Here is a 25,296-nt window from a genome sequence, read left to right on the forward strand (position 1 = left end):
TAAAGAATACTATAGGCTCAGGTCTTCATCAGATTTAATATGCTGACGCGTTTCAGCCAAAAGGCTTTCCTCGGAGCATAGCACAGCTAGATGAATACCTCTTTTTATAGGGTTCACAAGCATCTCATTCACAATCATCACAACCATCCCCACCTTAGGGGGTCACAAGTTAGTAGATGCAGAACATCTAGTAGCCTACATACATGTGTTAATATTCAGTGGCACAGTTTATATTCATAGACACAAGAATGGTTACCCTACCATAGAGACATTTAGTTGGATCTCACATTATTATAGCAACAGTGAAAAATAATTGTTGCTATAATAGTGAAGCTGTGCGAAATGCGTCATCTGATGAAGACCTGAACCTAAGCCTACTTGTATTCTTAGTTAAAACCAACAGTGATGCCTGTGGTGCGTTTCATTCAACATGTGGTACACAAACCTTCAAGTTCTAGTTATAAGTGACAACAAATGAAGTATTTAGTCAAGTGATAACACAGTTATCAGCCATCTTCACATAGGCTATACGCATTCTCATGTGCAATGTAATCTACCAACTGTCATGCTTTAGATGTTATTTCCTTTACAAATTTTGAGGAGAAAATAGTTTTTTTTTTCCAGCATGTGAATTGCACATCACAGGGCTGTACTTTCCCCTGCACACTGTCACCTCCCCCTCCCCTGCAGTAGCCTATTGAAATATTAGCCTGCACAAAATCAGAACTAGCTTACTTCAAAGTTTGGTGTCTGTGCTGTAATGTAAGTCTTTTTAGTAGCCACAAATATCACAAATAAAACTAATGTACGTAGTGTAACTTCTGCTGTGAACCGTAGGCTGACAGTCTCAGCTGCCTGGTGCGTTGGAGCGGCGGCCGGGGGGGAGGCGGAGGAGCGCGGCCAATGGCGCGGCCGGGGGGCGGGGCGTGGAGATGGAGTGGGCGGGGCTTCCGCAGCCAGCTGTTGGAAAGCAGCGCTCCTGAACCCATCCGCTACTACTGCATCAGGTGAATATCTGTAGCTACATCAGCACAGGAGCCGAGCACAACGCAACTCTCCCTCCGCTTCTCAACACATCTGCATGTGTGTGTGTGTGTGTGTGTCTTACTTTCAACTTTCACTGTTTGGACGGACCTGACCGAGTGGGGTGAAACTCAGAAGTAAACAGAGGAAAGGAGATCGAGGAACAGGTGAGGTCAGATGCTCTGTTTTTCTGTCTTTGTTTTGATTTTGTTAGGGTTTTTTTAAAACCTGTTTGGGGGTTTTTTTTCTTTGAAATTTCGGTTTTTAAAGCAAATGAGCAAAGTTTCGTGAGGTTTCCTGTGTGTCAGGATCCTTGACACAGCTGTGAGTCAAGTACCTGTTGCTGTGTTATTGAGAGCAGCCTATAGATGAGGCTATATTAGACAGGGATGCTTGGCAACTCGGGGACAGACGGGCTATTCTTAAACAGTCTATTTTGAATGACGTCAGCAATTTATTAGGCCTAATTATCCGCAAACATTTTTTGAGCTATGTATTTTTACAGTTTTTATTTTTAGCGCCGAATAGCTCGCTGCTCGACTTCAACAAGCATCTCAGCTCAGTTTGTTCCACATTTATTCTTTGCCTCAAGTAGTCGCATAACTATAACTCCCCCACTGCTTTTTACATAGATAGATAGATAGATAGATAGATAGATAGATAGATAGATAGATAGATAGATAGATAGATAGATAGATAGATAGATAGATAGATAGATGCCCTTTTGATCATGCTCAGTCAAAATGTGCATTGACAAAAGTGCTATCTTCAACCATGCCATCTGGCTCCTACTTATTAAGGTGTGTCTTAGCTTCACATCTTTGTAGAGTACACTGGATCTTGAGCAACTTCATAAAGTCAGGAAAAGCTTTTTTTTTCTCTCTCTCCATGGAAAGATCAAATGTTCAGCTCATGACTGCGTGTACTATTGCTATTCTGGCTCTATCAAAAATATCAAGGCAATTCAATTATCTCCTGTTAAAATTAGACAAATATTTCCTCGCCATTACTCTGCAAAGGCCCGGTGAGCACATGAACTGTCTGACCCTGGAGATGGGTCACACACACACACACACACACACACACACACACACACACACACACACAGGCGTACATTTGCCCTCCTGATGACTTTAACCTTCAGCATAAAAGGGACATTCCTTCAGCTGAGATGCTCGCTGTGAATGGGCCGAGAAGTGTGATGACTATAATTAAGAAATAAACATTTACTGAGAGGGTTTCCTGTTCTTAAAGCACATCTCGGTTTTGATTTGGATGGGTTAGACGGTTTCAAAACTAGAATTATCTGCCCGTCACCCTCTTTTCACGTGGGTTTGAGAGGTTTTATGCATTGGTTCATGCAAATGTGGTTAAAGATTTCTATTTATGGACACAGTTTTGGGTCTGGTTTCACACTTTACCCTCTTAGCTCCGGACTTCAATATAACTGAAATGAGTAAAACTCTGAACACAAGGCTGCACAACAGGCTGGTTCGGTGTCACACGCACTGCACACCAGCAGCAGCTTAATGCAGCAGTCGGAGTAAGTGCAGCTTCTCTATTGAATGATTATTATTGTGTAATCAACCCATGACTGAATGAAAACCATAAAATCTAAAAAATAAAAAAATAAAAAACACAGAAGTGGAGTAGTGGTGCAGAGACATGCATATAAAAGTATTTTATATTTCCCCACTCGGGGAAACTGATAACACCAAAGGCAGCTCTTGATTAATTTTGCCATTATATTTAGACGCATCTAACAGCCAACACAGCAAATATGGACCCGTGTGATGCAGAAAACACGATTAGTTGTTCTACGAATCTGCCCTGCCGCCACAGAATAAGTCATTTGCTTCCTTGGCTGATATGCATACACGTGTTTAGGTTGTTTTTGAAACATTAACACGGCATCATGCTCTGAATGACTCATGGAAGGAAAACCATTGAAGCAGAACCCCCAATACTCAACAAATGGCCCACTTTTTTCCCCTCTTCATTCATGCATACAGTTCACTGCAGCAAGAAAAACATCTAGTGCAATATATTCTCGGGTGTCGTCACAACAACCGATCAAACCTATTAAAATTGTTTGTCGCTGATTAGACAGAAGCTCCCAGGGTATGTGAGAGAGCAGGGCTGCTGGCGGCTGCCATGTGTCTGTCCTCAGTTTTTTCCACTGTCTGGCCTCTGGGAAGGTGTCTGACAAAGGTGCTGTCTCTCCCCGTAGAAGCTACAAGACTCTGGGGCAAGTGTGTGTGTGTGTGTGAAATTATTGCACTATTGCCGTACACACTGTGACTCTGTTATCTCATCATACTTCTGGGACTAATTGATGATGTTTAGAGGTGAACAAAAAAAAGGATGGCTTTCTCTTCGAATGTTCACCGCTCTGCAGAGGTTAAGGAGTTGGACCGAGGGGTGAAAGGACGCAGTGATAGTTGTTGTGTATTTACAGACTTCAGATGACAGTTGTTGTGCGGGAAAACATCCAGAATTAGCTACGTGAGGCACAACGAGGCTTTTCCTGCCTATCTCGGCCTTTAGGCCTTTGACAAACCTACTAAACCACACAGAGTCTATAGCTAACTCTACACCGTTTGTCTGGAGGTGCAGCTATATTTATCAAGCTAGTCATGTGTTCTTACAGAGCTGTCTGTGGTGGTGATGGTCGTCGTTTGGTTATATCTGAGAAGAGAGGAACTTTCTGAGATAAAGATCTTTCTACCCTGTTGAGAACATATGTCTTACTTCCCCCTCTTCTCACCATTAACATCCCTTGATGTGAGATTGAATTGTCTCACTTCTTGTCCAAAAGAAGAAAAAAAAAAAAATTCAGAGCAGCTCGACTTGCTGTGACTTCAGACTGACTTCTTAGGGGTGGATGTGTTTTTCAATAGATGCACTAATGCTGGTTTTTGCGGCACCGTTCATCTGCAGTTTGCAGATGGCAAATGGCAGTGATGAGTTTGTCTGCAGCTGTCAGTGCCGAGGTGTGTCTTGTGTCTGCGGCATGCTCAGCACTGTGGATATCTCAGGACTTTATAAGGTAATAATGGGGGCAAAGAGGTGGATTCCTCCAGAAATGCCCCAGATGCCTGTGTGCCAAGCTTACGTTGAGAGGCGGCGGGCACTTTAGGGGTCGTGGGAACACGGGCGCCATATCCGCTCAGGCACCATCAGGAGGGACAGGGAACTATATATAGAGAAGTCCAATACATGTCTAGTATTAAGGGGAAAAACCAGTGAAAACTCCTCTGGGCTTTGGAGAAGGACTTTATGGTCAGGTCAGAAGAGTCAGACCAGTGCTAGCTGTTTGACTGATAGTGAGTGTAAAATGGAGATAACTCGTACACAAATGCATTTAATTTGGTGCTGTATGGTGTTGCAGCAGAGTCGCTTTATAGCTGTCTCCCATGTTGCAAAGAGTGAATAAAAGATCCTCATCACTATAGTCTCCAGCTGTATATGGTCCTACAGGGGCAGGGGCAGGAGCGGGGGCTTTCTAGACCAACAGATAAACACTTGGTGTGAGTTTCAGTAGTGGACATTCTCAGGCAAACGGCAATCCATCCACGTCTTTGCCTCCTGCCTGTCCAAATCCTGCTTTTTTTCCTGACCTGTCTGTTCATGAGAGAGGAGTGGGTGGCTTCTAGGATCAGCCATCTTTCAAAAACACACCGTTTTCCCTTCTACTGTTTGGTTTCAGCTATTGCCTGCTGAACCTTTAAAAGGAGCTATCGACTGTATTTTTAACCCTGTCTCTTGGGGCTGCACGGTGCAGCCGAGCACTGTGCTGCTGGCCCGGGGGTAACCCAGACTGTGGGGGTGTCAGACAGTGTGGACTGCTGGCCCGGCAAGGGCTGCTCTAACTTTAGACCGCATCGCCTCATGGTGGTAAAAATAAACACCCTACCCTTACCAAGGGGGAAGGGTCTTGAGTCACTTAAACCAAATGGATGACATTTTCCCACCAGAATTCTATGAACTTGAAGAGACATTTTATTGAGCAATACCGTTGTTGCTGTAAAATTTGCACACATCGTTTGATGACAGATTTAAGATGAGATTGATAAGTGATAAGATTCTGATGACATATTTTTCTACCAACTTTGATTTTCCTTGACAAATATCAATGTTTTATGTCACATTCATTTATAGCCGTTCACTGCAGCTGCATGAATGTCCACCAGACAGAGACTCTTTTACTCGACTGTAATATTGTTATGTTTTCTGTTACAGGCGTCAGAGTTACAGACAGCAGAAAAAATGGGAAGAAAGAAAATACAAATTTCTCGTATTCTGGACCAGAGGAACAGACAGGTGAGCGACGTACATGCAGTATTTCATTTATATTTTATCAGAAGAGAATTTAAATCAGAACACCTTTGCATACATTTGATAATACGGTACAACAAGTGACATTTGCAGAGTGGTAACTCATCCAGTCAGTGACCAGAGCTGAAATGATTAATCAATTATTTTTTCAACAGTAGATTATTCAGCAATGATTTTGTCTTTTGATGCATTTAAAACAAGGATTTGCAGCTGTTGTCTTTCCCCTGTCACTGTAAAACTGAAGATTTGGGTTTTGCTTGGACTCAACACGACATCTGATGATGTCACCTTGGGCTCTGACTCTGTGATTGATTGATCTTCTCAGTTTTACTGACACTTTATTGACGTCAGGAGCAGCAACGAACAGCAGCGTTCACGCATATGTCCAAGACATGCAGTAGACAGGAGGCTAGAGAACACAGATGCTGCAGTCGTAGCTGAGAGACAGAACAGAGAAACATACACACATGCAATTTGCTGTAGATCTGCATTGTGTAGCTCCTGCAGCTAATATGTGTAGGTATGATCTTGATGCTGCATCACTGTGAAGAATGCACCATATTATTGTATCTGGAATAACGAGTGACCACATAATTACTTGTTATAGCAATTGTAGCGTGCATGCCTTCCTCTTTCACTTGTATTGAAGTTGGCGTCAGATGAGTGAGTGACTGCAAAACTTACTTTAAGAAAGTTTGAGTTTTCTTCTGCCAAAAAGACTCAAGAGAAACAACCATCCACTGGCGTAAATTCAATAAAATATGATCCACTGTCGACAAGAAGAAAACATATTAAACCTTGTTCAGAGTGCTTGCAAAAAATATTTGTTTCTCATATCTGATGTTTGTGACTTTATGTTTTTTGGTGATAAGATTTTATTTGTTTTGTTTTGTTTTGTTTTCAGAGTTTCTCTTATCTGAATTGGGCTCTGTTGTAGAAAGTGTTGTTTGCTGCACAGAATGTAAAGCGTTCTAGGTCAGATTTGAGATTTTATTCTATATAAATATACCTGAGCAGATGCTCAGTACCGTTATTATTTGCAAATGATCATTTGCAATGAATCTTTTGTCGATGTTACCTCAGAGTTATGAGCATTAATATGGTGGCTACAAATGTTTTTTTGTGTTAATAGATGAGAGTTTAGTTAGATTTAGATTTTTTTTTTTTTTTCATTTATACATTCTGCTCTGACACATTTTGGCTCCAGCTCAGCTCGATATATATTTGACCTCAGGTTTCAAAACTTTAGCAGTAGTGGTCTGGAGTCTGAGGTGAGACTAAAACCTCTGTGTGCTTGTTCGTGGCACAGGTGACCTTCACCAAGCGTAAGTTTGGTCTGATGAAGAAGGCGTATGAGCTAAGCGTGCTGTGTGACTGCGAGATCGCACTCATCATCTTCAACAGCACCAACCGTCTGTTCCAGTACGCCAGCACCGACATGGACAAAGTGCTTCTCAAGTACACAGAGTACAGCGAGCCGCACGAGAGTCGCACCAACACAGACATCCTGGAGGTACGCTCATATAGCTGCTCTAACAACATAGTGAATTTACGCATGAATTTCAGCTGGTGACATGGATATTTAAAGATATTAAAAAAAACTTGTGCTGTTCTATATTTCCATGTGATCTCTGTGGGTGATTTTCCCCGTGCACTTTCTGTTCTGCATCAGACCCTGCGTAGGAAAGGCCTCGGTCTCGATGGCTCAGAGCTCGACAATGAGGAGAGCATGCAGGTGGCCGCGGACAAATATCCTCTGAGCGAGGGCATGGATCTCTCTGTGGCTCGCCAGCGCTTCTATGTTAGTCCACACGCACACACACGCATCTCACAAAAATGAGCACACAAAGCCCCAAACACCGAGAGGACCTGAGCTCAAAGTGAAAGAAAGTATTTAATAGGTTTTGATCAACTGAGACATCAGTTTCTTGTGATACTGTCAAAGTTCTAATGATGATTCAGACTCAAAAATACACAAGACCAAATATACATTTGCCCTTTACACCTACAGTTATCCTGTCTGGCTGATAAGGTTTAGACTTCAGCTCTTATGCTGCTATTATGTGTGTGTTTTTTTTACTTCAGGGTCCATCACTGCTCTCACCAGAGGCCCAGTTCCTGGTGTCTGCAGGCTGTGAAAATGGTTTCCCTAACTCCTCTGGATCCGGCATGGCATCCCACAGACCCCCGGTCTTCAAATCTATTAGCTCCAGACCCAGCTCTGCCAGTCCTGCTGCGCCACACGCACACACTGCATTCATGTCTCCACACTCAGGTGAGCTTCATTTAGCTGCTCCTGTGAAACACAATACTTTGACTCATTTTTATTTCCTCCACAAAGGAAGATTTTCACCCGTGATTGTTGTTGTTGTCACCTGCATTACAAAAAAAAAAGTGCTCAACTGATTTACTCCTAACTTGGTGGAGACAGAGGTCATGGTGCAGGGAAGAAAAACCATTAGATTTTGGGGCAGATCCAGATTATTTATGATGAATATTTAGGAAGTCTTTCTCTGATGTCTGGTGTATTTTCTTTGACACTGGCTTTACATGAGATATTGTATTTCTACAAAAATACAGTATGCCAGTGCCAGTCATGCAGTTTCTTTGTTGTGTTTAATGTAGTTTTATTTTAACCTCTCAGTGCGTCTGTGTCAATCAGAATTAATTCAAGCAATTTGAAAAATGTGGCCGCTGCCATGACAAAAAATAAATAAATAAATTAACACTCACGACTGACTCTAAAATAGCCGTTTGGTAACGTTTCATAAATTATTACCCTTTGTTATCGCCTTAAAACAGATATAAAGTATGTGGCGTGAAAATCCATGAGACGCTCCTCTAGCCCTCCCGCTAAACGCTTGCTGTAAAATTCGCATGTACTGTCAAGTTCTTGTGCAGCTGGCTGTGAACTCACAGGAAGTGTGTGTGTTTGTGTATATGTGTGTGTGTAGCCTATGTGTGTGTGTGTGTGCGTGCATGAGTGTGTGCACTAATCCACAAATGCAGCCGGCCTGTTTTGTGAAACTGGCCCTCCACCAGTGTAACAGCGGCTGGAACCAGTTCTGTGGTTTCTGTACAGAATGTATCACACCTGCCAGTCATGTCGGCCTCCTCTACAGTCTTTCACTATTGGGACGCTCTGTGATGTCATTTACAGTCATAGTGCTTTGAAACGCATTTATTATGTTATTCTAATAAAAGCCATGGTTTTTGGTTTACGATCTGTTTCAAAATAGTGTGTGTGTCAGGGCAGCAATGCATCAGACTATGTCACACACATCTTGACGTGAACTGTAAGTGATGGCTGCACATTGCTTCATAAAGATCAAATATTGATTCAGTGGTCAAACCAAAAGAAGAAGTTTGTTTTTGTCACACTTTGAAACAGAGGAAGGTGAAGATGAGTGTATCAGAAAAAAAGAATGATTCTTCTGTGTGAGTGAAACATGCTCACATCTCTTTTCACTTCCTGCTCCGGTCTCTCTGTGTAGGTATCGGCTACTCCGTGTTTTCCCACGGCAACCTGAATCGCACTCTGGACATGAAAAGCCCCCCTCCTCTGAGCCTGGGCACCGAGAACCTGCGGGGAGACGCTGCTAATCAGGCCATGGGTGCCACACGTGCTAACCACAACTCTGCTGTAAATAGTTGTTACTATCCAGTGTGATCAAATAGGTGTCAGTGCATCTAACACATATACTGTACACAGCGCTGCCTCTTAAACTTGCTTTGCAAACTTGGAAAAGCAGTTTCACAGTTTTTTCTCTCACACCCACACCTTTATCAATTATAATATTCACATGTTATATATAGGATGCAGACAAGCGGTGTGTCACTATTGCAACAAACTTGAGATTTTCCATTTGACTGTTTTCTCTCTGTCTCCCTTCAGAGGGGTCTGTTGTACCAGGGTCTGCACAGCGGCAGCTCCATGGTGGCCATGGGCAAGGCGGGGCTGCTGGGCCACAGTTTGGGAGGCTATGGCCTTCCCTCCCCTGGAGCTTCTGGTACATTTGCAGATGAGATATGATACTTTAAAGGAGCAGGTTTCAGAAACAGGCTTTGTTTGCTTACATCCAAAGACCGATGGCACTTTCCTGGCTGAAGCTAGTTAGCTTAGCCTAGCATCAAGCCTGGAACTAAATCCACCTGTTAGCACTAGTAAAACACCTTAATTAAAGCAGAAGTAAGCGGAATGTTTGTGTTAATATAAGTCTTAAATAGTTCTATCTTCCGACAGCAATCACATAGAGTGTTTGGTCTGAAACACGGGTCTGTCAGTCACTCTGCTCTGCTGTAAGCCGAGGAGAAAACTTTCCTTGTATCCTACAACCTTTATCCAATGAGGAGAGAGAACGGCATAAAGGGGCGGTCCTCTCTGTGTGCAGCCAAGGGATGCGCGTGAATGTGGTGACGTAGGGACAAGGGCGGGGACTGCTAACTCCATCGGAGACAAGAAATTAGCCAAAACGACCGGATCGCTTACTTCTGCTTTAATCAATTACATCACACTAGCATGGTTAACTGTTTCCCATGTCTTTCTTGTCATGCTAAACTAAAATGAGCTAAATGGCCGCTGGGTTCATATTGATTTTTATCTAGCTAAAAATATTTCTGTAAACATTGATCTATTCCTTTGAGGTGACGCTAATATATCCTCTTATTTGAGGCTGATATACATCTTTGGTCTAATTTTCTTAGTGCTTTTATTTATATTCCTGTCTTTTCTCTTCTTCCAGAGTACAGCCAGCCTGGTTTTTATCACTCTGTTAGTCTACAACGAGCAGCAGTGAACCCCTGGCAAGCAGCACAGCCGTCTCAGGAGCCCCAAGGGCCTCATATAAGCCCAGGGTAAGCATATTAATGTGTAATATGGTACCGCAGTGTGGGTGAAATATGGAATCATCAATCAGACAGGTGAATCTGCACCGCGTTCTCCGCAGCCACAGTGGCGCTTTATTCACTGCTGCTGTGCAACATTTTGATCAATCAGATCCTCATCAGGCACAAAACCTGATGTGGACAGTATCTCAAAGATAATGTCAAACATCAGCCAGAGGCAACCATATATGTACACTCAGAAAACAATTATTAACTGTAAACATTATGATTAACAGTCAGATGGAGCAGGAATAAACCATTGTAGCCTATATAAAAACAGTCTTAAAAAGCGAATTTAAAATGAATAAATAGATGGAATGAAAAGATATGAAAATAGGACAGATAATAAAAACTGGAGGAGAAGAAGAAGTTTAATTAATTTTGATAACCATAATAAATATGTGATTGATAATTTAAATGAAAATACTTGAAATAAAATATTGCAGCATGGGAGGGTGTGTGTTCAGTTGTGTTAAAGTGATTCTGTCACTGGTTTTTTTGGTCTAATTATTGAACCACACTTTGATGCATTTCATTTGGCTTCCATTACTTTGTTTATTGATGTTTATAGATTAGATATTCTTGTCAAAACTGGCTAAGGAGTTCCTAATGGCACATCACTGATTGATTGATTGATTTAAACACCATCAGATGCACCTGATAAACTTCAAATATAATTGCCGAATTGATGTTTGTCCAAACTTTTGTCTTACTTTTGATTTTCTTTTGTCTGTCCTCTTGTTGTTTGCAGGATGTCCAGCGGAGGGTGCTCCTTCCCCTCTCAATCTTGCTCCTCAACCTCTCCACATCTGCCCTCCCTCAACCTCAGCATCAAATCAGAGCGTAGCTCTCCTGAGCACATGTCCTCTCCCACCTCTCCTCCTCTACACCACCTCAGGCAGCACTCTCCAATGAGCGACCTTGATTCGACTTGCCATACCCCTCCAGAAACCCGGCCGGCCAATGAGGCGAAGGAGTTTTCGAAAACCGGCTACCCACAGGACGAAAAGGAAGGAGGGCAGCCGCTCAGGCAGTTAGACATGAGTGACGGCTGGCAGAGATAGCTGGTCTGCTGCAACACCATCTTCCATCCAGTTGGCTATCCTCCATCAAAACCAGTGGTCTATTACACACACACACACACACACACACACACACACACACACACACACACACACACACACACACACACACACACACACACACACACACACACACACACACACACATACACATGCACACAAAAGATAGTAAGATGGGGGTCAATTTGTCCCCATCATCCCAGAGAGGAACACCTCTCTTTGTCTCCTCATACAGAGCTGGTCTCTCCTGGGCCAATTTTTCTCTGCATCACTTGATTGACCCCATGAGGAGATAGATGCATACAGACATTTGCTTTTTGTTTGGTTAGGTTTAGTTTTCTGTGTGGACATAATGTGAATCAAAAAACAAACAACAAAAAAAAAAAATTATAACAATTTGAAATGTGTTTGTTTTGTTCTGTGACTTTGTTGAAAGTTAGCTACAGCAGCACAGCGGGACCAACTGAATTTCACCAAAAGTGTAAAACGCGTCTACGCACACATTTGGCTTTTCGAAGGGGCCTTCAGTGTTTGACTATAGGTTCGGTGTGAAAATTGGAAAATAGCTGTAAAATCACAATCCACTGTCTTTGTATAAATGTTATAGTGAAAAGCAGGTGGCAATGGAAAATGACTCACGGTCTCTGTGTACAGTAAAACTTTACACCTTGTGTCCCTGTTGTTTGTGTCTGGACACTGGGACGTGTTAAAGGTGAGGTGCATATTTTTTCAAGTATTGTATTAAAACAATACTGTTGTGTCCTCATGTGCACTGAAATGTTATGTGGTTGCTGTAATTGGTCCTGCTGTCCATACTCAGCCGTGAAAAAACACCCTCGTAATGCAATTTTATTCTCAGAGATGGCCAATGGAATTAATTTCTACTGCCCAAAAATGCTTTAAGCTCTGAATTTGTCAAATCAAGTTTATTTGTAGATACTCACTTGAGTGAATTTGTATAAATCAAGCGATTGGTGATTTCCCTCTATATTAAGAATAAGGATCTCTTTTTCTATGGACAAGAGGAATAATGACAGTGACCAAAACGTGCATCAATGTACATAAATTCAGTGTACAGACTTGAAAAAAATGTGAACCTATCCTTTAAATATCTGGGCATTGGTGGATCTCAGGAATTTGGATGATTGTTTCCTCAGAAAGTTTTAAAATATATGTCTTTGTTTGTGAGAGTTAAATTGTGGATAAGCAAAATTTAAGTTTTGTTATTTTGAGAATAGATACAGTTTAATCTATAACAAAGTTTATGGCAATCTTCAAATAAAGACCAAAGTGTTAAAGTATTGTCCCTATGCATTACAATCAAATACTGCACCACCCAAAGATGTATGTGTTTCTCTCTAGCAGGTCTAATCTGATTTAATAATATAAAAATGGCAGCAATTACTTTTTTCTGAAGGGCTTAATTTAGTAAGTGTATATTGATACTTATATGTGAGACACTGTATTGAACAAGTCTAATTATTTATAGCATATTTCGTTTTTAAAAATCCCACAAAAAACTTTTGTTAATAATGACTATTTGATTTTGAGAATAGGCTTTAGGTTTACTTACGGACATCTGTGTGTTTTTAGTTTAGCACATTCAACTTTTGTTCTGCAAATGGAATATACTCAGAACTGAGATTGGGATGAATTTACCCTTGTTCTCCACAAGGGGGCATCTGCTTATACAACAGTGGGATTTGAATGAGAAGTTGTAGAGCAGCCTTAACTATTAGTGATTAATCATCAAATGAATCTCTGTGACAGCTGCCAGGTTCAGTGGTTCAGCCTGAAGAGAAGTAACAAATAGATGATGGCAAACTCTGCAGAGATTCAGTGAGCCTGTTGGTGGAAGGCTTCAAGTTCAAGTGCTGCTGTGGATTTAGCTCTTATTTTCTCCTCTTTTTTTAATGCAGTTATGTGGATTAATATCAGCATGAAAAACCAAGTTATCAGTATTCTGATGTTTTGGATTTAGTTTTTATATGTTTGCTGAATGCTTCACTAACAGAACAGAGGCAGATTTTTATTTGACATTTGTTGTGTTTCCTTTTAAATAAAACGGTTTGATTTGTATGTGTGCCTGGGCTCGTTTTTCTTTCTTTTCTTTTTCATTTTCTTTTTTTTTTCTACAAAGGACATTTAGCAACATTAACATTATTATCTTTCTTTGGAGAGAAAAATGTGATTTTCTTTTTTCATGTACATTCAGTCCACAGACAGATAAAATGGTGTCCGGTGTGTAGCTATCAAGCTTTCATGTGCCCATTTATTTAGTCTGATTCACCTCCGTTCCATCTTTTCAACACATACACACTCCCTCATTATCATGTCTGGCCCCTGTCAGGCATCTCACCACGCAGCCACCAAACGAGAGGAACAAGAATGGACTACTTAAAAGCCTGGAGACCTTTATGTCTTCAAAAAAAAAAAGAAAAAAAAAATACATTCAGTGTAAAAAGGCTCATTTCCACAGCTGGCTGTCTCACAATAACCGTGCCTGAACATTTTCTTACGCCACCCCTATGGAGCAGTTGCCTTCCCTTCTATTTCAACTAAAAGCAGAGTGGAGCCCCGGTCCATCTCTGTCGTCTCTCCTCCCTAAATGAAAAGAGACTCTCACTGGGGTCATGTCTGGTCTGCTCCCCTGAGACAAGGCCGGGCCCAGTCTGTAGGGCATGTCTGGGTCCTGAACACACACACACACACACACACACACACACATATGCACATGTTTCTATGGCAACCACAGCCAGCCATGGCTGCCTGACGTGGGCCCGCTGCAGTCCACGGAGCAGATCTGAGAGGGCCCGAGGCCTCCAGCACAGATGCAGATAATTAATGTGATTATATAGATATGTCAACCCTGTCACCTTAGTTCATTTGGCTGGATGCTTGCACAGACCTGTCAGAGAGGAACAGAGCTTACAAATGTGCACAGCTCAAATCTTGCTCCTAAATCATGTTATCTAACAATAAACGCAACATTTTCCACAGAAATTTTAAACATGTCACATTTACATTTAATCACATGGCATTTGGTGATGGGGCCTGGCCAAACTCATAACTAGTAATTACTAATCCTTAACTTCAGACATCCATTATGTATATGGGATGTAAAGGTTGTTAACTGCTGCCCTCCCAAATATCTCCACGTCTTTGTGATTGCTGATGTCCTCCAGTGAAGCACGCACCATTGCACTTCCAAAAGACTGAGAAGTGGTAGGACGGACCTTTTGTGACTTTTGATTGGACGTGAAAGTGGAATGATATCGCCAATAAATCACGTCAGCTTTCAGACAAAAGAGCCTCTCCAGTCTCGCTCTGGAGAAAAGGTCACGTTCCTTAACTGTTGTTACAGGGCTGGAATGTAAATTTAAATGTTTTGATAATGTCACAAGGCTTATAAATCTAGTTTGGATGATTTTCGGCCGTGCTGACATGTCAAGAGCGTTTGGCTGTAATTTGTATGAAATAATATTCAAGAAATTGGATATCATCCAGAAAACCAAAGTGGAGCCAAGTTGGGCATTTTGGCTGCAGGAACGTGTTTCTTCCCAGACTCCTCAGGGGCATCAGGTTCATAGAAATTAACAGCGATTAAGGAATGATCTTCTCAGGAGGTTGGGGTCAGAGGTCAGGACACAGCACAGCAGCGAGACTCTCCATTGTCATACATGATGTCTTTTGTCAACTGAAGCGCGTTTTTGAAAGGAAATGTCTTATTTGTGATATCTCCCACACTCCTCGGTGGACGACAGATAAAGCAACAAGATCAAAATGACCTTGATGAAAATAATGTTTTTATTAAGCCACACAAACAAAACAATCAGGTTACAACCAGAAGTCTGCACACCATGCATTCAGGAAATCTGAACCTCACAGTATAAGGATTTTACAACATTCAACTCAAATCTAACTAAAAAACAAACAAAAAAAACCACAAACAGAATAAAAAATGTGCAGAATTACAGCATCTGCATCATTTCTTCAACAAAAGTTACATGAGGCAATGTATCATAAATAAATAAATAAAATACACTGATAATTCAAAACCAATTTAAAGTAGACTTTGATTAATGTATGTGACTGATTGGCAATCAAGACAGTAAAAAAAACAAAAAAAAACATGTAGCTGATTAAGACACTGCAACTAAAAATGTTGCCAGCGAGTAGTGTCTGAAAATCATAGCAAACACAGAAACGAGCTCGGAGTGTTACTCTAATCTATCAACAGATTTTATTCATTCTAAATACGCAAGAACAAGGAGGAAGGAGATTTTAAAACTCAAAACCCCTGAGCTCCCAGGCACTTAGGAATCCTCAAAGAAACTCTATACGTATGTAAAAGCAACCGTGCTTATACACAGCCTCAGCTACAGTTGGGACTGATTCATGTTCCGCTGTGTTAAAGTCAATAGGCTGGATCAGAGCTTTACTACTACTGCGGTCAAAACATCAAAGCAGAAAAAGACAAAACGACAAAATCAAAACCATTTAGCACTCTTGAATCGGTTCTTTAAGGGAACAAAGAGGCCCCTCACAAAAATAAAGCGTCTTATAATAACACTCGACCTGGTACCATTAAATATCTTATATGCAGCATCTAACAATGTTCTGGTAAGAACGATTCAGGTAACACTGGCATAGATACAAATGGCAGAAAAAGGTTCTGCTGAAGTAGCTGGACGATGATCAGGAGCCTGGATCACAAAGCAACAAGACTGTTTGGCCTTTTCTCATGTAGCCTATGCTATGCTAACCTGACTAGTCTGCAGTGCTCGCTGGGTGTGTGAAGTGGTCATTTTCTTTCACAGGACATCACCGTGTCATATTAGGAACTCCACTCGTGGTTCCTTTGATGCTACATGTTTAGTCAGAGTTTTCAAGGATTACACTGTTGAAATCCAGAGTTAAACTTGCTTTGTGATTCAGGCTCCAATTTTTTTTTTCTGTACATTGATGTTACTGTTACCAGAAGCCTGCTGGTCATAAAAAGTTGTAACGGCAACAAGGGAGCCAATATTACAGACAGTAACCACTGTTAATCTATTTTCAACAAACCTCGATCAGTTCTCCTGTTACAACCCAGAACATGGTGCATTCTGTTTGTAGGTCTGTGTTATAATGAAATGCCCCCACCCTCCGCTTCTGCAGCAGGAATCCTTCACGACAGTGTACCAGTAGCTGTGGGCTAGACAGTTGCATTGCAGGTAGAGCAGCGTGGCGCCCTGCTTTCCTCACTTAGTTCTGCATAAGGTACTGATGGAAGTAGATGCCAAACAGGGAGCTGATGACCTGGCAGGCCGCCACCCACCAGGTGAGGAAAGCGAAGAAGCCTCGGAAAAAGAGCGGAGTGAGGACGGAGCGCAGCGCCGTGAAGGTGGCTGACAGGTGAGCTACTGTGGCCTGGATGTCTTCCTCCATGTCTTCCGCCCCCTCCTCGTCTTCGTCGAGGCCACCGGGCAGCACGGGCGCTGCTGTGGGCATCACCAGCGCCGGTGTCATCCCTGGGCTCTCCTCTCCACCCGTCGCCCAAGAGAAGTCCCCTACAAGTTCAGAGATCCGTTCATATTAGACGTTACCAGAGCACACACAGGGGGAAAAAAACGAAAGCAGGCTACTGAAAACTTTGCTTGTTATTTTATACTGACACAAAAAACTTGACATTTACTGTGGAAAGTTTCTAATATGTAACTCCACTGCAGCTACAAATATCCAGTGTGACGCTACAGGAACAGTTTGATATCATAGGGAATCTGCTTTACCACTCTTATATGTAGCAAAGAAAAAATCTACCTACTGCCACCTCTCCAGTTCACTTATTATAACTGGTTTGTTTATGACTATTATAGATGTCTGTTTCCAGACTTAAAGGGATACGCCAACATTTTTTTGTGTGTCTTGCCTCACTCCCGAGTCAATGACCAGCAGATAGACACCATCCTTTTGACTGTGCTTGCAGTAACAAGGGAGATAGAGCCCGTATCGCCCGTAATTAGCTTAGCTCAAATGCTGTAAGTGTATAGGTAATGTTAGCCTGCCTGGTTTCATTTTAGCTCTAAACTCTGTAAATATATCACTTTATCAACATTTCAAACATTTTAGGGGAGAAAGTAGCCGTTTAGATCAGCAGTGTGTCGTTAATTTGTCTTAAGCCAGAGACACACCGAGCCGACCGTCAGGCGTCTGGCCTCGTCGGACGGCGTCGGGAGCTCGTCTGTTTGGTGTGTTCCTCTCCGTCGGGGAGCCTCGGCTCTTGTCGGATCTCGTCGGGGCCGATTGAACATGCTCAGTCGGGACTCGTCGGCCGTCGGGAGAGTAGACTCGTCGGGTACTCTGATTGGCTGTGTGCTAGCTATGGCGATTCTGATTGGCGGTGCCCTAAGCGAATCAGCGCGGTGTGTGGGAGGGACGGAAGTGACCACAGTAAACAAACGGTGTCCTAGCCTGTCCTACAGTAAAAATGGTATACACAATAAAAAGAGGAGTAAAGCAATATATTAAGCGGCAATATAAATATATATTTAAACATCAAAGATGTTCAATCAAACCCACATAGTTTGAAACAACGTTCAAAACACACACAGCTCACAACTAAGCATATAAAGCCCGCTAGCTTAATGCTAACTGCTAACAGCAGTAAGCTGCTAAAAACTGTTTTAATTTCGGCTTTAGCGCTGTTAACACGTGGCTGGTTAAATTGTTTTGGGGAGATTAATGTTGGTCTCATTGATGAAATTAACTGTGGCAGTGGCATTAGTTTGTTTGAATGAACAGTGAGCAGAGCTGCCCCTGGTCTGTATGGGTCTGTATTTCTATGGGGGAGTCCTCGCCACTCAGTCGCTCTGGTCGGCAGGCGGGGCAGTGTGTTTCACTTTTTCCTTTCTCCCGACGAGAGGCGACAGACTCGTCGGCCAAAGCCGTCGGCGTCGGGACGCGTCGGGAAGCGTCGGGAAGCATCGTGGCGGTGTGTTCCTGGCTTTAAAGGGACAACGAGGAGTTTTGGAAAAGCGAAGTGTTTTCACACTACATTTATGAGCCTCCGCGCACCGTAAAATTCTTTGACCGGCGCAAGACAGACTCATGTTTTCATTCATCAATAATTAAAGTCAGAGGTTCAAAGAGGTTCACATACCGTCGTAGTTCCGACCATAAACGGCGATTCGGCGGCGTTATTCTCATGACTCGCCACGAAGGAAACGCTGGTCGGCTCGACCAGCGTTTCCACCACCACTAATAATAACAAAATAACGATAGAGACAGAACGATATATTTATCGAAAATGGGCCCATTAACAAGTGTGGGTAGCTGAGATTCATCCACATTAATATGAGACTTTTTTATAATCAAATGGAAACTCCTCGTTGTCCCTCTAAATACCAGCTGTTTACAATATTGTTTGGATGAATTCAGCGCTACTCAAGCTAGCCGTTGTGACCAACGTACTTCCAGTTACTTTAACAAAATAAAACACCTGTTGCCCTTAAAATACAGAAAACCATGACGATAGAATTTGTGATTTTGAGCTAATTATGGGCGATATGGGCTCTCCCTTGTTGCACGCACATCACATGCATCTGCTTGTCATGGACTCGGGAGTGAGGCAAGACACGTAAAAAAAAAAAATGTTGGTGTATCCCTTTAATGCTAAGCTACGCCAGCTGACTCCAGGCTTCATATTTAACAGAGGTGAAGACCCAGAGTGGATTCTTCCCTTGATGTAGTGATCGTGATGATGGTGGTGTGGGCGTTTGATTTACCTAGCGCCTTGAGAGCCAGTGTGGAGAAGAGGATGAGAAAAACAGGAACAAGGTACTGGAGAGTGACCACAGTCAGATAGCAGAACACCCGGGTAACCTGAAAAACAGCATGTTACCTTAAGATGTCACATGAACGTACAACGATTTTGTGTTTCTGTGGTCTAAGAAAGATTTGCATCCAATTTTTGGATCCAATTTTAAATCTATTATTGAAATCCAAGGTGACACATTATAATAAGTACACACTATTCAGCATTAATAAATACTGAATTCTTCATTTATATTGCATGAATACTCATTAGTATGTAGTTTATAAATACAGTTAGTGCTTATCAATGATGAATAAAACATTTTTAACTGTGTTTATAAACTACATACTGAGTATTCATGTGTTATAAATGATGAATTCAGTATTTAATGCTTAACTAATGCTTAATAATGTTTACTTGTTACCAAAACCAAATATCCCAAATTCTCAATTTACACGTTTACATAAAGAAGAAATATAGTGTCTGACCTTCCTCTGGATATCAATGGCAGCAATGCGGCCGGCTTCCTTCTTCATCTGCTCCACCCACTTCTGAGCCAGGTTGAGGTAAGCTTGCAGGTGGTACCGAGTCACTGCTAGGCGCAGAGCACACAGCACCACGATAATGCACAGTCGCACACTATCAAATGCTTCACTGGGCACTCTGCAAGAGATCAGAGACAAAAAGTCAGCAAAAGCCAGATGACCACTAGAGACAGTTTGGGTGACATCTTGGATTTCTTGATAACCATCTCTGCTTTTAGAGTTGAAGCTACTTGTGGATAAAATTAACAAGTACGTGCATGCACTCACATTGTGACAGAGGTCTTTCCCATGGGTGCGTTGGCCAGGAAGTCTCTTGCAATGGGTTTCACCCACAGAATCAACACAATGACTGGAGACAGGAAACTCAAGTGCAGCAGAATCCTGTAGGAAATAAAAGAGGCACTGCTGAGACAGCCAAGTACAGCTAATGTCATGTTTTTTTTAATAAGGGATGGAGCACAATGCCTATTGCTATGTAAATGTATGGAGTCCTACTGGATGAATGGGCGGCCGGCGTTCATCTGTACAGCATCCAGATGAGTCTGAGCCACTCGCAGTCCGGGGAAGGCCAGCACAGCTCCGATGTAAGCACAGACAGCAGCCAGACCCAGCTTCACTGTCAGCTTAGTGACTGGGATTCTAAAGTCAAAACAACAACCAATCAAACACAGAGATTTGTCAGGTACAACCCATCGCTGACCTTTTCATAGTAGGAAACCGAGTCAGTTGCTGTGTCTCAAATCGAATACTTCCATGAGTACACTGTCATGTAGTATATGGTGTACACAACGTACTTACTTCTGTAGTGCACGAATTTCGACAGTTAGTGTAGTCTCAAATCAAATACTGATGCTGTGCACTTACTGGAAACTAACGCTCGCAACGTCTTCTTTTTTTGGACCACTATTGCCGCCTGTCAACACATCTCCCGGCTTGTTTTGTTTGTAATTTCAATTAGCAATCACCTCAATTTGTTTCAGCCGGCTCTTCAGGTTTAGGTTCAGGTTCAATTTATTTCATGTCCCAAAGGGCATGTTGTGTTGCAGCTCATAGGATCACATAAAAGTAAAAACATAGAACACAGGAAACATATAGTGACATAAACACGCATCAGAATAAATAACAATATAAATAGTATGTGCACTGACTGTGGTCATATAAGAAATATAAAATATAAGAAGTAACGTTATGACACTGGATAAGATAAGATAAAAATCAACAAAGATAAGAGCACAGTGGTCGAATAAGGTACATTAGATTATGTGCGGACTCACAGTGGCCAATACAGATGATGTGATGATACAGTATACAATCACTCCGAGGCATTCAATGCTCGAATAGAGACAGGCACAAAGGAAAGTCGGTATCTGTTTTTTGTGGCCCGAGGGACACACAGACGAAGGCCAGATGGGAGGAGCCTGTACACATTTGCGTGATTTACATATTATGTTCCGCTACGTAGCTAAGACGGTGATCATTGAGGGTGGGAAGTGTCCATCGTTCCACACTCAACTTTTTGACCGTTATGAGTGCACCATCCGGGTACTTGCAGTACACTGCATTTTCACATACTTGTCAGTTGAGATACACATACATACTCTAAATAGTTAGTGTTAGTATAGAAGCATTCGAATTGAGACACAGCAAGTGTCTCTACTGGGATGTCACGATTACAGATTTTCTTGGTATGATTATTGTCAGAGAAATAATCACGGCATTACGATTATCACGATTATTATGCTTTAATTAATTTCCCAACACTATGAATGTGTAAATTCAAATATATTCAAAATATAATTACATCATTTACACAGAATATTTAAAGTATCTATTAACATAGGACCAATTATTAATCCCCTAGGGGAAACAAATCCACAACAAATGTTTAAGTTTATTTTAACCTTTTTTTTAATTAAAGTGACACTCTAGCATTTAAATTCCTATCAATTCAGTGTTACGTTAGATAAATGGACCAGTATCTGTGCATTTACCTTTACTTGGGCGCACATCTGTTGATATGGTTCCAACATAATCTTTTTTGGAAAGTGACGGTATTTAGGAATCTTTATGATAAATTAATTGTGGCGTTTAATACCACGATTAATTGTGAAAACAAGTAATTGTGACATCCCTAGTCACTACTCACATAATGTAATGTCAATCAATATGAACATAACACAATTTCCTTTACAGCGCAGAATTTCAGTTACAAGTCTTGACTGTAAAGTTTTATACTTACGACCACTGGGAGTAGCCCTGCTGTTTGGCAAAGACTTCTAAGTTGTCAAAGAGGTTGGAAAAGCCCGACTCCAGACCGAACTCCAGGTAGTCTTCTCTGACCACCAGCACCAGCATGGCCACCAGCAGAGACAGAAAACCAAAGGCGAGGCACACCGATCGCTCGCCACCCTCTTCAGAGCGGAAGTAGTGGCTCATCAGAGTGTGAAGCATCTTTCTAAATGTTGCACGTTAAGTGTAAACAAGTGAGGAAATAGCAGTGCTCATCCATTCAAAGGCTTTGCATATTGTAGTATATCTTAAATGGGTTATGTTATTTTGACTTTGAAATGTTGTTTATCCGTGGCTTTTTGCTTTTTTACCACTGGGCATAGATTCTGATAAGAGGTTGTTTGCAAAAACATGACCAGATGCTTTTGTCATTCAATCCAAAAAGAAAAAAAAAAGTGCTGCCACTTCAGAAAGAAATCCCCCTTTGCAAGATCAAACAGCCTCAGTGTTTAAAGATGTGTGTGTTGTGACTTTACAGCTGAAGGATACAGACTGAACAGAACAGTCAGAACACACCAGATTGCTCCGATGTTGACCTCTTTGCTTGCGTCCACCACGTTGTAATAACACTCAGTAAACAGGAAGATGCCCAACGCATAGACTGCAAAATCCACCAGCCACTGGTACTCCAGGAAAAACCGCAGCACTGGGAGTAGGAACAAGAAAAAAGAACATTAGTGTTTGTTTGGAGAGGGTTGTTTTGTTTTCTATTAAAATGAAATCTCATACACTGTTGTTGAAAAATGAAAGAACAAAATGTACAATGTGCTGTTTGGGATTCAACAGCTAAGACTGAACAGAGTTTGGACTTTCACAATGTCAAGTGGGGGCGTAGAGAGGGAGCAGTGTTTGTTTTACCGAGAGCGTCGATGACGTTGACTGGAGCTTTCTCCAGGTGAAGGTCGATGTCTTTGGGCACAGTGAGGGGCTTGTTCTCCCCATTCTGCCTCCTATAAATAAGACAAATAGGACACATGGCTTTATTAAAAACAAACATGTTTCCATTGTAGAGTTTTACAAGATAACAAGATTTGCCCAGACATAAAATACAGAATAGGCAACAAGATAATAACTAAATAACTCGACACCTTCCTTTCAAACACAACAAAGATCGATATATTTTAGTTTTTTAAGACGAGACTTCCTCTAATCATCCATAATCGTACAACATGAGCGAAAAACAAGGGATTCGCCTTGAAATAATGATTGTCTGGACAGGAGATCTAAGACAGTGTGCTATACAGTAGCTGTAATCATGGGCCTATGCAACAGACATTCAAATATTATTAAAACAATGTGCCTAACAGTTTCCCAGAGCTGTAAAATCCCATATACAATGTGTGATGATAATATTATGGGACGTTTTGGATGCATAAAAACAACATTGTTGTGATATTGTGGGTTTTATTTGTTTGTGTGTAGATGTGACTCTTTTCTTCACAGACAGACCCTCCCCCAAGTCCCACCTGTCTCTCCTGTTTGGTTTGGGCATTTGCTTTCCTGCCAGAGCACACAGCTCTCCCTCTGATGGGTGTTTGAAACGGAACAAACTGAAAAGAAACAGCAGACACATGAATGTTAAAAGTGCACAGAGACTTATTATGTGTACCAAGGTTATGACCAGACTGTCAGAGTGACAATACCTGCCGTTGCAGAGGAGCCAGCGAGCAAATGAACAGTGTGGAGCCATCTTCTGCATGATACTGGCAGCCAGCAAGCTGACCACCAGCTGCACCCCCATGATCGCCTGTCAGAGCAAACACACACACACACACACACACACACATGGGTTTTTAAGCATGGGATCCAGCCCTGAAGCTCCCACCTGTGTGTCATGCATCAGAGAGCAGAGGGTGTCTTGTCTACAACTGTGACAGTCCGTCAAGACAGCACTGTGTTGACTCAGCAGCCAAGTTTCAACAAGACGTGGTTTTCGCTACAATCAGAGGTTCAAATCTGTTCACGCGTCGAAGGCTGCGGCAGAAACCACGTTTTACGCCGTGCTGCACGCGCCCGCATAATGAATGAAAGTCAGCAAATGGCTATCGTGCTAAGTTTAGCAAAACTTCAGCACCTGTCAGTGCTGCAGCAAGCGTCAGCTAGCTACTTAGCATTAGCAAACTAGCTCTCACTGTAGCTGATACACGCAAAATGGGCTCGTTAGTGAATATTACAGCATGCTGTTAAGAGGGGTCGTGACGTGTAAATGTGCAGGAGTGTGACTTCAGTTACCATCTCTTCTCCCGAAAGACGTGGTCAAAGCCTGACTATGAAGTGGAGCTTCTTCTCTTCATGCAGCAGCAGAGTCTGACAGCTGAAACAACTGACATGTGAAACTGCTCGATGTCCCGGATGTACTCCTGGAGTCAAGCGCTGCCTTTAGGTGCCCCCCAAAAGTTCTGTAAATTCCAAACATCCCGACGACGCCATACTAACGTTATAACTCGGCGGGAGGTAGGCTACAGTAATTGGGTTAGCAACAGCCTACGTTTATGTGCTGCTACGTTTTTGAGTTGCTACTGTTTCACTCGACTGTTGTTTTGTGTTTTGCATTTAGCTGGTGTACAAGTGACCTTTCAAAATGACGTCTCTGGTAGGCTACTGAAAACACAATGTGTCATGAATGTTAAAAGTATGGTTTGGCCTATGACGCAGCTAAATACCTGCAGACAGGCTAAACTCGCAAATGATGAGGACTCGTCATCACGTCTGAAACTTGATGACTTGTTGACTTTTACATAGCCAGAGTTAATTTGAAATTAAGACAGTCAACCAGAATATTTTGTCATTTTAACCAACGCAACCTTTTCATTGATAAAACTAATACAAACGTCTTTTGTGCATGGACTTTTAAATAACAGTGTTAGCTCGAACCTCGTTTTGTGGTAAATTAGGCCTTAAACAATTTGTGGTTAAACATTGGTCTTAACAAATGAGCAGAACCAAGAGTGACACTATCAGCTTCATTCGCCGTCATGTAAAATTCCCGATGTTCGTGAAGGCGTCACAGCAGGCTCAGGAACAGTGCATTCAATGGCCTTCAGCTGCTCCGACAGAGAAATGAAATCATTATGACAATAAAAATATTATTTAAATTAATATGTTTTTCTATAATAATACCACCAAACATACAAATCTGAATGAAAATATTTGGCACATCCATTCTGTTGGAAAACATGGATTTTTTTTTTAATGAGGGAAAAGAGAACCAGTAGTCCTACAGCAATTTTAGTTTACCAACATGCTCCCACTCCTCATCTCTTATTAAAATGTAAAATTATATCCGTCTTAGTTCTTGTTCTTCCTCAATACCCCTGAACACCCTCCTAATGATAATCTC

General features: G+C 41.9%; 2 protein-coding genes across 4 annotated transcripts; one reads left to right on the forward strand and one right to left on the reverse strand.

The window, feature by feature from the left end:
• Window positions 1–989: 989 nt before the first annotated feature.
• Window positions 990–11,456, forward strand: mef2b (myocyte enhancer factor 2b). 3 transcript variants are annotated; one of them, XM_085773901.1, is made up of 9 exons: window positions 990–1,190; window positions 5,266–5,346; window positions 6,671–6,874; window positions 7,034–7,162; window positions 7,447–7,636; window positions 8,856–9,004; window positions 9,257–9,371; window positions 10,104–10,215; window positions 10,997–11,456. In XM_085773901.1, exons 2-9 carry the CDS (start codon window positions 5,293–5,295, stop codon window positions 11,307–11,309), a joined length of 1,266 nt encoding a protein of 421 aa, XP_085630027.1. In that variant the 5' UTR covers window positions 990–1,190; window positions 5,266–5,292; the 3' UTR covers window positions 11,310–11,456. The 3 variants fall into 3 exon arrangements, with proteins under 3 accessions (XP_085630027.1, XP_085630028.1, XP_085630030.1); XM_085773902.1 differs by having other exon boundaries at window positions 1,013–1,085; XM_085773904.1 differs by having other exon boundaries at window positions 1,171–1,195.
• Window positions 11,457–15,120: 3,664 nt separating this feature from the next.
• On the reverse strand, window positions 15,121–24,288 carry tmem161a (transmembrane protein 161A). The gene is made up of 11 exons (XM_085773905.1): window positions 24,189–24,288; window positions 23,600–23,703; window positions 23,423–23,506; window positions 22,815–22,906; window positions 22,446–22,602; window positions 21,907–22,122; window positions 20,163–20,306; window positions 19,935–20,048; window positions 19,611–19,785; window positions 19,094–19,190; window positions 15,121–16,879 (listed from the first exon to the last, which is right to left on the reverse strand). The coding sequence occupies exons 1-11, from the start codon at window positions 24,189–24,191 to the stop codon at window positions 16,575–16,577; spliced, it is 1,491 nt and encodes a 496-aa protein (XP_085630031.1). The 5' UTR covers window positions 24,192–24,288; the 3' UTR covers window positions 15,121–16,574.
• Between the last annotated feature and the right edge of the window lie 1,008 nt (window positions 24,289–25,296).

Source organism: Trachurus japonicus, chromosome 4 (assembly GCF_045865225.1).
Source record: "Trachurus japonicus isolate A0001 chromosome 4, Traja_1.0".
Lineage (NCBI taxonomy): Eukaryota > Metazoa > Chordata > Actinopteri > Carangiformes > Carangidae > Trachurus > Trachurus japonicus.

What these genes read in the sequence shown, in the direction of transcription:
- mef2b (XM_085773901.1), top strand. Translation starts at nt 5,293, where the DNA reads ATGGGAAGAAAGAAAATACAAATTTCTCGTATTCTGGACCAGAGGAAC. An exon ending in TGGCTCGCCAGCGCTTCTAT is followed by an intron (nt 7,163 to 7,446) that starts GTTAGTCCACAC and finishes TTTTTACTTCAG; the next exon opens with GGTCCATCACTGCTCTCACC. An exon ending in GTGCTAACCACAACTCTGCT is followed by an intron (nt 9,005 to 9,256) that starts GTAAATAGTTGT and finishes GTCTCCCTTCAG; the next exon opens with AGGGGTCTGTTGTACCAGGG.
- tmem161a (XM_085773905.1), bottom strand. An exon ending in TGGCTCCTCTGCAACGGCAG is followed by an intron (nt 23,507 to 23,599) that starts GTATTGTCACTC and finishes GTTTCTTTTCAG; the next exon opens with TTTGTTCCGTTTCAAACACC. An exon ending in AAACCAAACAGGAGAGACAG is followed by an intron (nt 22,907 to 23,422) that starts GTGGGACTTGGG and finishes TCTTATTTATAG; the next exon opens with GAGGCAGAATGGGGAGAACA.